This window comes from Juglans regia, chromosome 6 (genome assembly GCF_001411555.2).
Source record: "Juglans regia cultivar Chandler chromosome 6, Walnut 2.0, whole genome shotgun sequence".
Taxonomy (NCBI): Eukaryota; Viridiplantae; Streptophyta; class Magnoliopsida; order Fagales; family Juglandaceae; genus Juglans; species Juglans regia.
In genome coordinates this window covers 697545-713875 of record NC_049906.1, presented here as the reverse complement: position 1 = coordinate 713875, position 16331 = coordinate 697545, and the positions used below count along the sequence as shown (strand labels likewise).

At 35.5% G+C, this 16331-nt stretch overlaps 1 protein-coding gene across 9 annotated transcripts; it reads left to right on the top strand.

The window, feature by feature from the left end:
- Positions 1-1385: 1385 nt before the first annotated feature.
- Positions 1386-12711, top strand: LOC109020444 (serine/threonine-protein kinase prpf4B-like). Of its 9 annotated transcripts, none has more exons than XR_002000932.2 (16): positions 1386-1874; positions 2417-3723; positions 3807-3967; positions 5215-5411; positions 5670-5738; positions 6557-6629; positions 6983-7139; positions 7256-7547; positions 7632-7746; positions 8104-8267; positions 8399-8473; positions 8596-8662; positions 8907-9009; positions 9410-9474; positions 9949-10016; positions 10129-12711. XR_002000932.2 is itself a non-coding variant. In XM_019002903.2 (13 exons), the coding sequence occupies exons 1-13, from the start codon at positions 1509-1511 to the stop codon at positions 8948-8950; spliced, it is 3087 nt and encodes a 1028-aa protein (XP_018858448.1). In that variant the 5' UTR covers positions 1386-1508; the 3' UTR covers positions 8951-9222. The 9 variants fall into 9 exon arrangements, 2 of the variants coding, with proteins under 2 accessions (XP_018858448.1, XP_018858447.1); XR_004801688.1 differs by adding an exon at positions 9771-9843 and having other exon boundaries at positions 8596-9009; XR_002000934.2 differs by adding an exon at positions 2207-2297 and having other exon boundaries at positions 1759-1874; positions 8596-9009.
- Positions 12712-16331: the final 3620 nt, after the last annotated feature.

The window sequence follows — 16331 nt, the reverse complement described above, 5'->3', positions numbered from 1 at the left end:
TGAAAAATACGAGGCTTGATTAAAAGAATTTATATATCTCTTCTCAATGATATTAGAGATAGTTATAGAATATATAAATCTTGTAAATGGTAAATTTTAAATTAAAATTTTTTCATAAATATCATATTTATCTATCAAGTTGCAAATTTATACTTATCATTTTCCATCTCTTATACCCTAATTCTCTCTTAAGAATAAGATCTTAATTATTTTCTTTAAGATTTTTTATAATTATAATCGATAAACTTAACATATAAATCTCTTATATTTAATATTGAAATTAATATTTTTTTGCACTTGAAATTAATATTGAAATTATGGATGGGGATTTTACAATTTTAAATTCTTTTATGTTTCAAACATTAAGGGGCTCATTTGGATGTTGGAAGTATCTGAATGCAGTTCAATTTCAAATTTCGTTCAACATCCAAACACACAGTCGAGCTTTTACTAAATGCAGTTCAATTTTAAACTTCACAGGCCCCACAACTGACAAAAGTAACTTATTCGATTTCGTATTATTCCATCTCTCTATATTTCTCTTTCCCCTAAAAAGTCATCTATTTCCCCAATCTCATTATCCCTAGCAGACCCGAATAAAATCGAGAAAAATGTCCTCATGAAGCTGAAGCTTAGCTTGGGTTATTGTATATGTTGGACTTGTCTCTCATACTAACCCAAATATTTATCATTTTTGGACCATCGCCAGCCACACAGTGATCGAATTGCATCGAACGTTAGAGATTGTTGCTAACACAGTTATCCTGTTATGACTATGGAACAATGGGAACAGAGACAGATTGACATGCTAGATAAACTTCTGCAAGCAGTGTGCTCACACGGTGTATCTACATCCCCTGCAATCGGTATGGTAAATAAACAGCTATGCTCACCTCTAACTCGTGGTCAAACTGAACCACTGCTTCTTTTACTCTTACTTCAATCAAATAGTGAGTGGAGTATCGTCATAGATCACTTGGTGTAATCCCATTCCCTCTATAAAAAAGCGCTTATGCTAAAAGCACAAATCCATCATCTTCTTCACAACATTCATCCCCAAAATAGAGCTCCATAATAAAGCTTTGCCAGAGATCTCTGTCAATGAAGATATCGGCAAGCATAACTCCTAGGACCCGCTCATACTTAGCTGCATCTTCGGTTGTTTGCACCGGCGTAAAGTCAAGTAAACAATATTATTTTTAGTAAAATTTATATTTTTTTAATTTTTTATAAATATATTTAAATTTATCTTAATATATAAACAGATCTAATAAAATTTAAACCGTTCGGCTGAATATACATAAGAGTAGAAGGTGTTGGTCCCGCAGTCCCGTACATCGAATCACGAATAATTGTTTTTAATTTTTAAATTCCTCTGAGAAATATCCACCGCGTCATTGTTTACACTTCTGAGTCTCTCTGACTTCACATTCCCTGTCAGCCTTTCCCACTTCGTCCCGTCTCTTAGAAACGCGAAGCCAAAATTAAACCCTAACTCTAGATTGGCAATGGCCAGCGAATCCCATGATAAACACCGGAGGTCTTCATCGTTGGAATACGATGCCGAGAGGTCCTCTAAGCGCCACAAGCATCGTCACCACCGGCATCACCACCGCAGCAAGAAACGCGAAGAGGAAACCAAACGTGAGGGTGACGATATCAATCGCGCTTCTCCTTCTCCTCCTCCTCCTCCAGTGGCTATTAGTAACTTTCGCCCCGATGACGATGTGGAGGAGGGTGAGATTCTTGAAGAGGAGGGTTTCGGTTTCGGTGGTGGCGAGCAGGAGATTGCGGAAAGGAAATCTGAGTCGGACGAAGAGTCTCGGAAAAATGTAACCTCTGGTGTTCACTCTCAATGGGATCAACGAAATCTGGTGTGTTCTGATTGCCCTTATCTCTTAGTGTTCTTTTTTATAACTTTTAATTTTCTTTCTGTTTGGTTGCTGAGAAAGTTGAGGAATTTGAGATTTGTAATTATTTTTTTGTTTTTATCGAGATTTCTAAAAAGAAAATTCGCCTTTGGGTTGTTTGAATGGGTTTCGCTCAACGGAATTTGTGAAAAGAAAAAACTGGTTTTCAAGATTTTTACCTCCTCTCAGTGACCAACAGGAGTTTATGTGGTTGTGATTATTGGATTTCATAATAAATCTTGTGCCTCGAGAGCTTGCTAGAGTGACTGAGTCAGTATCTCTTACGTTATGTAAAGAACCTGCTTGCACTAGACGAGCATGAGTGAATTGCAAAAGAAGTTTCCCCTAGGCATCTCAGTGGAGACTGATGGCTTACATTTTAAATTTGTAAGATCTGGTTACATGTTTTTACTTCTAGCGTAACTGTGGTTCTTTTTGTTTTCTTCTATTCGGATGATATGCCCTTTTAGTTTGTGCACTTAGTCAGTTATTTTCAAAATTGCCAGGGACATCGTGCTAAGCATGGCTCGTCTGATCATGAAGTTGGTGTACTCGAAGAAGACATTCAAGGGAACAAGGGTAGAAATATGAAGACACTGGAGGACGACAAGAATGAAGAAGATTTGTTGACTGATTTCAAATTCGATAAGGAAGACAAAGCTTATAGCTGTAGTGGTGTTGGTACTGAGATTGGCAATGAGGTTTCTTTTCCTAGAAATTCAAGTGTTGAGCCTCAATATGGCTCAAGGGGCCAAGTCAATGGAATTTTGGGTCACAAAGATGAAAAGATGTGGCCGAGGGAGTCTGGGTCCCCTTCTAAAGGAATTGGCAAGGAAAATACTAATTATGATGATGAAAAGGTCGAGGTTTATAGAAGCAAGTTAAGCATTCGGGGAAACTCGTCCTCTCAAAGCATAGGGGACCATGAGGAAATTCGTACCAGGAGCCGATCTAGGTCAATTTATCATGCTAGGGAGAGATCTCATTCCCGTAGCATAAGAGAAGAGGAGGAGGCTCATTCAAAAAAAGAACGTTACTACGAGCATGGTGCCTCATTATCTACTGATAAAGGTAAGTTTGCGTATGCCTCTGATGATGAAAGGATGGCTCGGCAAAGTAAGGACAGATGGCATTATAGTAGAGATGTAGTCAGGGATGTGGAAAGGGAATGTAGTCCTAGTTACAAGAGGTATATTGGAGAGGACAGGCTTAGGAGTTGGGTTACACAAGGGAGAGAGAGGAATAGGGATAGGGAGATGCACAGGGAGTTGAGGAAGGAAAAGGAACGGGAGAGGATCAGAAACAGTGAGATGGATAGGGCTCAAAGGAGGGAGAAAGAACGGGAAAGGAGTAGGGATAGGGATAGGGAAAGGCGGATAGAACAAGATAGAAGTAGGGAAAGAGAGGTGGACAGGGATAGAAGGGAGAAGGAAAGGGAAAATACCAAAGACATGGAGGTAGATAGATATGGGAAAAGGGAGAAGGAAAGAGATAGGAGCAAAGCTAGTGAGAGAGACAGAGTTAAAGACACAGAAAGGGAGAAGGATAGGGACAAAGTTCGGAAGGAGAGGGAGAACGATAGGGAGAGGCAAAATGACAGAAATAGGAATAAGGATAGGAGCATTATGAGGGATAAGGAGAAGTATGAATTTCTTGAGGATGGCTATGAGAATGGAGATAGATATAAACATCCTAGATATTCGAGACATGATGAAAAGTATTACGACCAGGACAAAACGAAAAAAGCGCATTCAACAAAGGTTTCTGGTTCTAGGAGTAATTCATTGGAAGGAAATAGAGGCAAACTGAGGAGGTACTCGTTTTTGTCTATTCTAGCCAAGTCAAGCCCCCTCCCAAAACAAATATTGATGCCCCTGTTTCGATTATTGGATGCAGACATGATGATGAACAAGGAGACTACGAAGAAGGGATTGCGTTGCAGTTTGGTGAGCAGGAAGAGGAGGATCTCAACAGAATCAAGGAGGAGAGTAGAAGGCGACGACAAGCCATCCTTGAAAAATATAAGAGTCAACCACGATCAGAAAATATAGAGAAAGGTACTTTGATTTTCTTTTTAGTATCAAATTAACATTTCATTTTTCTATTTCATTACACCAGAAGCTTAGATATAGGATATTGACAAGTCATGAGAGCTTTGCTTGGATCAATATCAACTAAAGGTTGATATTGTTTATTGGACTTAAGCTTGTTCAACTTGGATCTTAATCCACTCAAGTTGATGGGAAGAGGTAAATGTAATCATTTAATTTATATTCTGACATTCTATATCATGTGTGGGCTAGACATTAAGTGAATTCAAGATGTGGAATATTTGATTGAAATGAGGGTGAAGTGTTGGAATTGGTGTTTGAACTTAGAGCTTTGCTCTAATATTGTGTTAAATCACCTATTGTCTACTTATATATATAAAAAAAAATACCAATTCTCTCAAAAAGTTTAAGCAGCTGGGAATAGGTAAATTTAATAATTTTTAGTTTATATTTTAACACTTAAAATTTCAAAGATTCAGAGAAGATGATGGATGAGCTTACATCTATAATGCTAGAAACCTTTTTGGTTGCATGTCAGCCCATAATAGCCTTGGCCTTTCAAATTATCTTGATTTTTTGTCTCCAGGTTTTCCCTCTTCTTTCTAGTTGGGTGCTCTCTCTTGTATTCACCATGTGTACTTGGGTTGTGTCCCTTTGTGTTTTTTAATTAAATTTAAGTGATAAAAATTTGGTGCTCCTTTTTTTTTTTATTGATTGGCACTGGGTGTCCAGGAACAGCGTCCCCCAACTAATCCCAGGGGTGCACAGGCCCTCGGTAAGGAGTTTCCCACAAGTGCACTTCGGATAATTCAAGGGAAAAATCCCCCAATCAGATGGCCCCTAGAGATTGTTTGCACCCAAGGGGATTTGAACCTTAGACCTGGTGGAGCATACCCCCAAGCCCAAGGCCTTTACCACTTGAGACAACCCCTAAGGGTTAAAAATTTGGTGCTCCTTAATACCACAACAGAAATTGAACTATCATTGGTCTTGTTAGTTTTGGTTTTTTTCTTCGTGCTTGTCTTGGACTATTCTCACTTTTTATGATTGTCATTTTTGGAGTCCAAGATTTCCTGAAAAAGAGTTAGTAAAAACCCTGTTTAGATTTATTTTGAACAAATAACAAATCCAGGAAAATTTTGGTTTATAAACATCCTTAGCATATTCCTTAATATTTTTCACCAAATGAAATATTTACTATGTGGTGTACGTTGTGTTACTTCCTAAGTGCAAACATAATTTTTGTTGGCTAGATAAGGAGCCTGCACATGATCCTGATCAATCAGTAGCTGCTACTGATGTTGTTCCTGAAGTTGGTGATGGTAGGAGTGATGGGTTAGATGTCTATGTCACTGAACCATCATTTTCTGTTGGGAAATCACCTCCAAATGGGGTTGCTGCTTTGGAGAAGACTATCGGTGCTGGGGGCCTTGGAGAGGGCACTCCGAAGGTATCTTCATTTTCTCTGAAATAATTTATATTTCTCTATGAAACTTACAGTGATCTATGAATACAAGGATAATATTCGCATCCATCTGTTTTTGGGATGTATTTTTTTATGACATCTCCTCAACATGGTATTAATATAGTGGAAAAATCTTGTATGCTTTTGGCAATTTGGTTCTCTCTTGAACATTCGAAAATTTGAAATTCACTTTTAGGGGGTTGGCTAAGTTAATATGCCTTTTCTTCCTGTTAATTTGTGCAGAGTGAGAGTTCAGATGACAAGTTCTGTGATGATATTTTTGGTGAGACACCAACAGGAGTTCGCAAATTGGTAAGTTTCATCATGGTTATGTATACCTTATCTGACAATGTATATTGTCCCTCGTTGCAGCTCATTTGGTTGGATAGTTGGGAGTGTAGTTAAGTAATGTTCCTTTTTGGATCCCTGCTTTATTTTTTGGATGGTTGGGAATAGTGTCCCGACTAATTCCGGGGGTGCACTGCCCCTCGGCAAGGAGTTTCCTGCAAGTGCACCTCGGGTAATTCAAGGGAAAAATCCCCTAGTCTGATGGCCTCTAGAGATTGTTTGCACCCAAAGAGATTTGAACCTTAGACCTAGGGGGAGTCCCAAGCTCAAGGCCTTTACCACTTGAGCCAACCCTAGGGTTTTTTTTTTCCTTATTATATATGCATGTTATTGGTTCAAATGGCTGTTAAGGGCCTTGGAGGATATTGTGGTCTGCATAGAGAATGAATAAATCTAGCAATTTGTTAACATTTTAAATTTTACTTTGTGCCTGTTTTGTTTCATGATTTATTTTTCGTGCACGTCAAATATTATTCTAATGATCGCAGTTATTTCTTTACCTGATTGATCTTCTTATTTGTGTAATATAACATGTTTTTTGCCTTTCTGTTTCATGAATTTGTTTTTTGTGCACATGCTGAATTTTATTCTAATGATCGCAGTTATTTGTTTACCTGATTGATCTTCTCATTTTTTTAATATTAAAGGAATAGTACTTCTATTTATATATATATGTTATTTTTTTAGACCTGTTTTTGTTATGCTTCTCGAGCAGTGAGACAATATGAGTATCAATATTAATCATATATGTCTATTTCCACACTAAGTTTTGTTCTATGCAGTGCAAAGGAGATGGTTTACAAATTGAAAGGAGTGGTCTTCGTGACAATTGGGATGATGCAGAGGGTTATTATGGTAAATAGTTTTTTCAAAGTATTAAGTGAATCTATGGTCATATTTCCCATTTCATTGTGTTTCCTTTGTTGTTTGTGCCCGAGACATTTTGTGCATTGTTATATGATTGTGCGGGCTTATCCACCACTTTTTTGGTTTTAAGTTTAAATTTTGTGAAGATCAGAACTCCTACAGCATCATTAATGGATTAATTGCTTTGTTTTACCCTCCTACTGAGCAACATTTTGGAAGTGGACTGATTAAGAGAACAACCTTTTTCTTATCCATCTTAGAAGAAAAGCTTTTAAAACCCTTCGAAGTAATGTGTTGTAGGTGTATATATATATATGCACTAATACCCTTTTCATATCCAGGCTACCGGTTTGGTGAAATACTTGATGGCCGATATGAAGTTACTGCTGCTCATGGCAAGGGTGTATTTTCTACTGTAGTTCGTGCAAAGAATCTAAAGGCTGGTAATGGTGAACCGGGGGAAGTGGCAATAAAAATTATACGCAGTAATGATACAATGTGAGCTATAGTTTTCCCACCCACTGGCATGGGTGCTTGGTTGGTTGATTTTTTTTTTTAAATAGTCTGGCCTTGTTGTGTTGGCACTTACTCTGGACTTGACTTATACGTTATAGGTACAAGGCTGGTTTGGAGGAGCTAGTCATATTAAAGAAACTAGTAGGTGCAGATCCAGATGACAAGCGCCATTGTGTTCGATTTATCTCAAGTTTCAAGTACCGGAATCATCTTTGCTTAGTTTTTGAATCTCTTCATATGAATCTGCGTGAGGTTTTAAAGAAGTTTGGGCGCAATATTGGCCTTAAGCTAACTGCTGTGAGAGCATATGCTAAACAACTTTTTATTGCCCTGAAGCATCTGAGAAATTGTGGTGTTCTTCATTGTGATATAAAACCGGATAACATGCTGGTAAGTTTTTGGCAACTTTTAATGATTTCTCTGGTTCTTCTATTATTTATTTTTCAAACCATTTTTATTTTTTATATTTTCCAGGTAAATGAGGCAAAAAATATGCTGAAGCTTTGTGACTTTGGCAATGCTATGTTTGCTGGTAAAAATGAAATTACGCCATACCTTGTAAGCCGCTTTTATCGTGCCCCTGAAATAAGTAAGTTCTATGGATGACCAATATTAATTATTTGGGTTAATTTCTGCAATTCATTCTAAAAAATCAGGGTTGTTTGCAATGTTCCCCACAGCACAAATTGCAATCCACCTTACTTTCCAAATCAATGCCAAAATAAGTATATTTGGATGGGAGACATTGCAAATGTACTTGAATTAGAGTGTTGTTAGGGGATTGTGTCAATGAGTCTGGTGTTTAAGGTGAAAACTTGCTATTAAATCCATTTATTTTATAAACGAAGGAAAGGGCTGTTCATGGCTGTTGAACATGTTGTCGCAGATTCCTGTTTGTCTAACTGTCTAAAGCTAGTAATATGTTTCTGATATGTTTCCATTGCAGTTCTTGGCTTGCCTTATGATCATCCATTGGATATTTGGTCAGTGGGTTGCTGTTTGTATGAGCTTTATACGGGAAAGGTTCTTTTTCCAGGTGCTACAAACAATGACATGCTACACCTTCAAATGGAATTGAAGGGCCCTTTCCCAAAGAAGATGCTCCGCAAGGCTAGTATTCGATTTTATTTATGATATTGGAGATACAACCTGTAGTTTACTCATGTATAGGTGCTACATTGGTATCTTGACGTTTGACTTATATGTTGCCGATATCTTCTATGTTGGCTTTCTTTATACAGGGAGCATTTACGGTTCTCCATTTTGATCAGGACTTGAATTTTCATGCTACAGAAGATGATCCTGTTACGAAAAAGGTATAAATTTTGTATTAGGCGTATTTATCTATTTATTGTCATTCGTGGCACCTATGGTTCACCAGATTGGAGTTCATATCTACTTTTTATGCTGACGGAACTTTTGACTCCACTCCTTGCAGACTATAAAGCGGATAATTCTCAATGTAAAGCCTAAAGATATCTCTTCAATTATTACAGGCTCTCCTGGTGAGGATCCGAAGATGTTAGCCAATTTTAAAGACCTTTTAGAAAAAAATTTTGTGTTGGATCCAGACAAAAGGATGACAGTGTCACAAGCATTGACCCATCCATTCATCACGGGCAAGTGAACAATGTTGCTGATTTTATGACTCCAGAAATGATGTTCCGCTAGATGTTTGTACATTATAGCCTCATTTATTTTGAGTTTCTAATTACTGGGCATTATCTGTCTTCTCTGTGTTGGCCTAAGAACTTCGACACAGTTTTGGCGTGGTTGAAGTCAAAATGGGGTGATGTTTGGTCTGGAGTTCACTTTGCTGGCGGGTTCTTTCGTGGATTGTACTGTTTCTATCGTAAGACAACTTGCTGAAGGCGTTTTTACAATTGTAATCATAGTTGATTATGGCCATTGTGAAAATTTGTTTGTCTATTTTCATCTGTGCTACAATGATTGTATTTTGTACTTTAATCTTGACTGTTTCTAATGAATCTGTGGGAAAATCAATAAGCACATAGGTGTATCGATGCCCTATGAGTTGTTATACTGTACTTTTACAGTTTTAATAGTTCCTCTTTTCCAAAAGTATAGCACTTCTCCTGCTTAACAATCCCTCATTTTGCGTATTAGTTTCTAAATTAAAGGCTTACTGAATCTTCTTTCCCCTTCAAATTTTAATTTGTATACTTTTTGTCTTGTGGTGCTTTATTTGAGTTATCTGGCTTCTGGTGAGTCTAATCTAGTGTTTCATTCAGGATGTCCACCACTTCTTTGAGGCAACCCTCCACTGCTTAGATGCTTAAAAGGCACCCAGGAGAAGGTACCTTGGTTTGTTTAAGGGTGATTATTGTGACAGCATTACAAGTTAATATCTTGATTATGTTTCAAATTGTAAATCCTACACCATTTGAAAATAGTTGCTTGATTTAAACGGAAATCCTTGAAAATATATATTTTTAAACAAATTTAGCTGTGATGGGATGCTTGTGGGAGATATCTATTTGTACTTATATGTCTGATGTAGTATTGTATCAGCAATCTGAAACGTATATATATAATCTGATTAGTAAAATTCGCGCCTGAATTTTAAAATGTGCTAACAAGCTGTGCTACCAGATTCTTTTTGGATGTGTGCCAGCGGTCCAGTGATGTGACATTTCTAGAATAGATGTGTCATAATTTTTCAGAGGTTGCTTTCTTTGTGTTGAGCACTTCTAATTTTAATTTTTGTATTAGTTGTTATATCTTTACATATATCAATATTTAATGAAGTTGCATTACATCTGATTCATAGTCTGGTCATTCTGGAGGCACTTGCACTGGAGGTCTACGGCTGCAGTCTTGATGAAAATGAATTTATTGGTGAGTAGTGCTGTTCATAATTTGCCGTTCTCCTTTTACACCAGGTTAAAGGCTATGTACTTTTGTATTTTGTTGAAAAGATTCAATTTATTGATTTTACTTGTCTTTGCAGGGTACCGGATGCTCCTGTAATCATTGTAAGTATATTTTCTAATTCCATTTTCATGTTTTATCTTTTTCCCCTTTGCCACAATCTTTGGTTTATGATGTTTGGTTTCTTGTAATTTTCATTTTTTATTCATGGTTTTTTCCTTCTAGATATTTGGCATGCTCCATGAATTGATTTTGTGTTGTATAATTTTAGATTGAGAAAATATATTTGTAATTGTGAATTATGCAACCGTTGCGTAATCGCTTTGAAAAAAGTAAATAAAATGAGACCCACATGAAAAAAATTAATTTTTTAATAGTGGATCCCACTCTTTTTCAAAGTGATTACGCACTTCATGGTTGTTTTAGATTTGTAATCAATGCCTTCTAATGTGAAAGCACAAGGTGTGGTGATTTACTCATTATGAGCCAAGGGATAAGCCTTGAAGTATAAGGTGCAACCCCTTTTGGTTCTTGACTAATATTAATGTATATATTATTGAAAACTTTATAAAATTACTGAAATTAAGAAATAACTCTGATTGATAAACGTTTTCTTATACATTTCGACCTTACAATCTTGTCCAAGACTTTCAAGGTCTGTGATTGTATCCTCTTGCATGTAAGTTAGAGGCTCCAGTGTAAGGAAGACTAATATGAGCTATATAATCACTGGTCAAAAGAAGAGGTAGGAGTGGTGATTAAATCCTAGACCCAATCATTGCCCATGTTCCAAGATCTCACTTGATTCATGCATCTGCCTCCTTTGTTTCAGAGCATGCGTTAACCTGCTTTTGGTCCTCCTTTGCTATCGCTGCTTTTTAGCCTCATCTAAACTAGCCATTAGCAAAAGGTTACCGTGAGTGGTTGGGATTTTTATTGGTTAACAGGGGCAATGTTCATTTTAAATAATTTGGTTCTCTGTTGAGAAACTTCTTGTTTTCTGTCTTATGATTGAAATAAAGGTTGGAATGTTGTTTGTTGGTAACTGTACCATCTTAGAATTGAACTAGCTTTAAATAGCACAACCTGAGTTGAAATGTTGTTTGTTGGTATTATAACCATTTCCCAGAATTGATTTAGCTTAAAATGTCATTCCCTACCTACACAACAAATTTGGAATACTAACTTTGCTTCCCAAGATGCATGATTGGAATGTATGGTATGCTCTCTGAGCATCTGACAACAACTATTAGTCAAAATCATGGAGACATGATTGGTGTCGTGTCTGGCAAAAGATGTGATTGATAAAGGAGTGAATCTTCTAGTTTAGAAAAGAGTAAATCTTATACTTGTAACGATTATGTAAGTTTTGGTGATTTACGGTACGATTTTCCTGTCTGTGCAGATATTTGAATTTACAGTGTATTGTGTTTTTGTCTCTCTGTCATCATCATTTTGTGGTTGTGATCGCCTAATTTCATATGTTCTTAATGCAGGTTTTCTTTAGTAGCATAGCTTATCTGTTCATTTTAGCCATGATTGTTTGTATTATGGTTTTTTCCCCCTCGTTATGTTTTTCATTTTTATTGGGAGTCAAATTTGCCAAACATGTGGTACACCATGGAGTTAGCTACCGTCCCTAGTCTTCTAGTGACTAGCATTCTCTTCTTTTTTTTTTTTTTTTTTTTTTAAATTTTCTTTGATAAGTAAAGTAGGGATTTTATTAATGAATAGAGGAAGAAACTTCAGTACATGGGACATGTACATAAAATCTACTTGACTATCAAAAGGAGAAAGGGCTAGAAAATCCTGAAATTTTGAACTAGAGAGGGTAACATCAGGTTGGGAAATTAAGCAATGCTACAGGGTGACGGGTGTTAAGAACAAAAATCCTGCATTCTCTTTTTTAACTTGCACTATCTTTCTATAATCAACAAAACTCAATACAGTACCTTCAACATTATTGCTATTGAACTAAAAAAACAAGTTTTTATGACAAAAGTGACGATTTCAGATTAGAGTTATTTATGTTGGACGTATTTGGAAACCTGCTTGATTTTTGGGGTTTGCAAGCTTGTGATTTTTGTACTTGTTCTAATGGTGGAAGTTGGAAAGGCTGGGATTTGTTAGTTGTTTAGGTTGACTAACGGCTTATCATGAGGAGAGATTAGTTTTCATAAATGTTCTGGTAGCAGCTGGTTTGAATGTAGGTTTAATGGGGCAATTGTTGGCAAAAACTCTGGACCAGTTGGGTGCAAAGGCTTCAAAGGTATGAGATACACTTGCCCTTAAAAAAAAAAAAACAAATTGTCAAAAAATGAGATGCAAGGTATGATTTGGAGCTGAAAGAGCTAAGAGAAGATTGAGATTAAGTGGCCGTTCTTGGCATCATGCCATGGTGAACACCTGAGATTTGTGAATATAGGAAGAGAAGAGTAGTTAATAGCATAGTATGAGAGGATAAGATGGTATGGGAACCATGGAAATGGACACGGGACACAGCTGAGGCACATGTTTATAGCAAAACTTAGAAAAGGTGATATCAAAACATGCTACTAACCTGAAGTTCAATTTTCTTTCGCTTCAAAGAATCCTAGTCTTTAGAATTTCCCCCCTTAGGCATTTTGTTGAAAAAATAGTAAGCATAAGCATAAACACAATATTCTAGTAAGCATGGTCACCATATGGTCTGTGAGTTCTGACTTTTGGCATATTTATTCCAAGACATGGTACACATTTTTTATACAACTGTCTTTATCCTTTATGTCATATTTGTTTACTTTTGCCATAATTTAAAATTTTACTTGTCATATAGTTCGCTCAGTTCTATTTCTATATTCATTGTGTTTCATGTAACCTGATATGGCCCTTGTAAAACCCTTTTCTCATGGATTGGCTTGTTTCTGTGTCACCATAATCTGCTTGAAAGCTCCTTTTTTTTTTTTTTTTTTTAAACTTGAGATATATATATATATATATATATATATGATGAACTTATAAAATAAATAAATATATATATATATATATATAGACACGATGTGTTATGGATGCCGACACCTAATAGACTAATAAGCTGGAGATCTTTATCATATCTTGCATCTCTCTCTTGGTTTTTGCTTTTTTTATCCACTGGTACCATAGAGGGAGGGAAAGTGATAGGTTCCTTGTGTTGGATTCTTAATGTCCATTCCAGCTGGCAATTTGAGTTAAGTATGACTCAACAATGGCATAACAACTCCCACCCGCAACTTCTTGCTGCGGTGAACTTGTTTCCACTAATAGTTAGGTTCTCTCGGTTTATGGTTTCTTTGGCTGATTATGTCCCCTGCACATTTAGCAATAGATGTTGAAAGTTTGCAGGTCTTTTTGACATAACAGATGTTTAACTCTAGTAGGAGTTCAGAAGATGTCAGTGGTTTTGGTAGTATTCACTATTTGGTTAGAACTGGGTATTGTTTTAAGGATATCATTAATAGCAGTGGTATTATTGGAGGTTCATCCATTTTCTGTTTTGCCAATGGTGGTAATGTTGCCAAAAATGGGGCTATGCTCGTATACCCATATTCATCCTGCAAAGGGAGAAAGCTATGTTCACTGTTCATATCATCCAAGGAATCTTTGCGACTAACATTCTCCTTACCAATGAATGGGAAAATAAAGCTTCCATATTCTTGTAACTGTGTGAGCAATGGCAACTTAACGTGTTGAAGAATTATTATTGCAGAGCCACTTGCCAAGTTTGTTGTACAAATGTATCTAACCTGTACGATCCGATTTCTTAATTGATTTTGGCATTTTGCTATATATATATATATATATATATATATATTGTGTCTATGCTCATCTCACCGTTTCATTTTCCATTGAGGCTCCGTTTGATTGATAGATTCAACTGTGATTCACTCAGTTCAGTCTAATTTTAAGTTGAGTTTAACATTTAAATACTTAACTTTCAAATTATTAAATTAAACTTAAAATATTTTTAATCGTGGGATCACAACTTTTTATAATTCAACAGGATCTATAATCTTTTTTAACTTTTCATAAAAAATTTCATCTTAATATTCAAATTCATTTTAGATGGATCTTATAAAATTTGTTTTATTATCTTAATTTATTTCTATTTAAAAAGAATTTAATTCAATTTAACATTCATCTAGATTGAGTGTGCAAGACGAAAATATAGACCAGTTGAGGGCTTTCAACTCTTTGAACCTTTCTCATATAGGATGATACCAGGCCCCTCTGTCAGATTGATGAAGCTTTAGATCCCAAGGAGTTCATTACTAATTCTACAAATTCCGAGCATGGAGATTTTCTTACAACAACTAACCTTTACGAAAACAATCTTTTCTGTAACTGCACTCGGTTTCTAATTCATATTTTAATCAGGCACGCTAAATCATGCATAATTCAACCCCAAAAAGATTAAAATTAAAAAAACCATGAAAAGGACAAAATGTAGCAATATCTTGTCCCGGCAGTCCTTTTGACAACTTGTGGTCTGACCCTGCAGCAATGATGTGTTGCACGAGCTAATCTGCTTCTAAAGATGACCTATTGTACGTATGAACACAAGCTTTCTTTATTTTTTGGGAATTTCGGAGATTGGCCCTCCTTTGAGGAGGAAAAGTATTAAATTAAGATTAATTGGTCTAAGGAAACGTAAGCGTCAAGAAGCAGGCGTCTTGACATGTTGAACTTCTTGATGTGTCATACAGTATAGGTTAGTCATAAGACAGTAAGTAGTAGTAACTTCTTGATTGTCGGTTGTCTTCATTATTTTGGTTTTTAAATGTACATTTTCTTCGGTTTGTGATTCACCACCAACCCTACCTTTCACATGTAAAAAATTAATTATTATTATTTTTTTAAATTTTTACACAATAAAATAAACGGTTCAATTGTTTTAAATCTCAAAATAAAAATAATATTTTATTTAACTTTCAACTCAACTTATCTCATCTCATTTACGAAAACAAACGAAGTCAATCAACTAAAAGATTATATTTTGGTAAGTTGATGAATGGGATCATGCAAGCAATTGAAAGCGTAGGCAAATTGGATTTGCATAGAAAGCAACCATCGTAGACTTTAAAATGGTGGCTTCTGTTGTTCAAATAATAGGTTTCATTTTCTAGATTTCATTCATAAGAATCTTCCCCACATAAAACCTTCTCTGCTTTTCTGAACAATTTCCATGAAACAGTCAAGGTTTGGATAGGAAGAAAATTGAGGCAGGTTGCGATTGATAAGTACTTTAACTCATTATCTTGATTAATCTCATCACCCACCCAAACCATATTGGATTAGTGAGAACAGGTAGTCTTGTTTTTCCAGATTTCTTGCCATATTGGGTTAGAGAAGCTATTGAGAAACTTCTCAAAGGTTCAAATGGAAATAAACACTTGTCGGCTGCACTCATATCATCAGTTTTCTATAAAGCTTGTTAAAGAATTGCATTTTGTAGAGTACATTATATGTAGAAACTATTTGATAGAACTGTCTCACCTTTCTTGTTTATTTTATCTATATTTATTTATTTATTTATTTTATTTTATAAATGATCCGAAGAAGATGTATTCTACTCATGAACTTACTTGATTTCTTAAGTCTTCCTTTTAATTAAGAATAATGCTAGTATGCAATCCCATTTTGACCGCTCATGCCATTTATTTATTTATTTATTTATAATTTTTTTTACTTATTGATTAAGGAAGTGATTATTAATGTATTGATATTTTTATATATATATTTTTTAAGAATGTTTAAAAATATTAAAAAAATATGAATAATGAAAAAAATTAAAAAGAGAAATTTTACCTAAGGGGCATGCCCAGCGGTCACTACTGGCCGGCAACCTATCAGCACTCTTTAATTAAGGTAACGTACCTTGAGTCATTATGCAATAAATAATTCAAAAAGTGTTTGATGCCGAAAACTTTGCTTGAGCAATTTAATTATGGTTCCAAATGAACAAATTAGCTTCTTTCTTTGAAAATTAGATAGCGTAAATTTGGGGACTATGTTTCATGTTTTGACGATGGTGATGGGTTTGTATTTGTTGGGATTATTATATATTATTATTTTTAATAAAATCAATCGAAAGAGATAATTATTTTTAAGCAAAATCATACCTTACGAGCTCCCACAAACAACTACTTTTATAGTATGATCATCAAATTACTGAAGTTGTTCACACATTTGTTGCAAAATTGTACTTATTTTTTCTACGCCTACAAGGAATTAATTTTTCCTATACTCTATTTAGTAAACAGTATA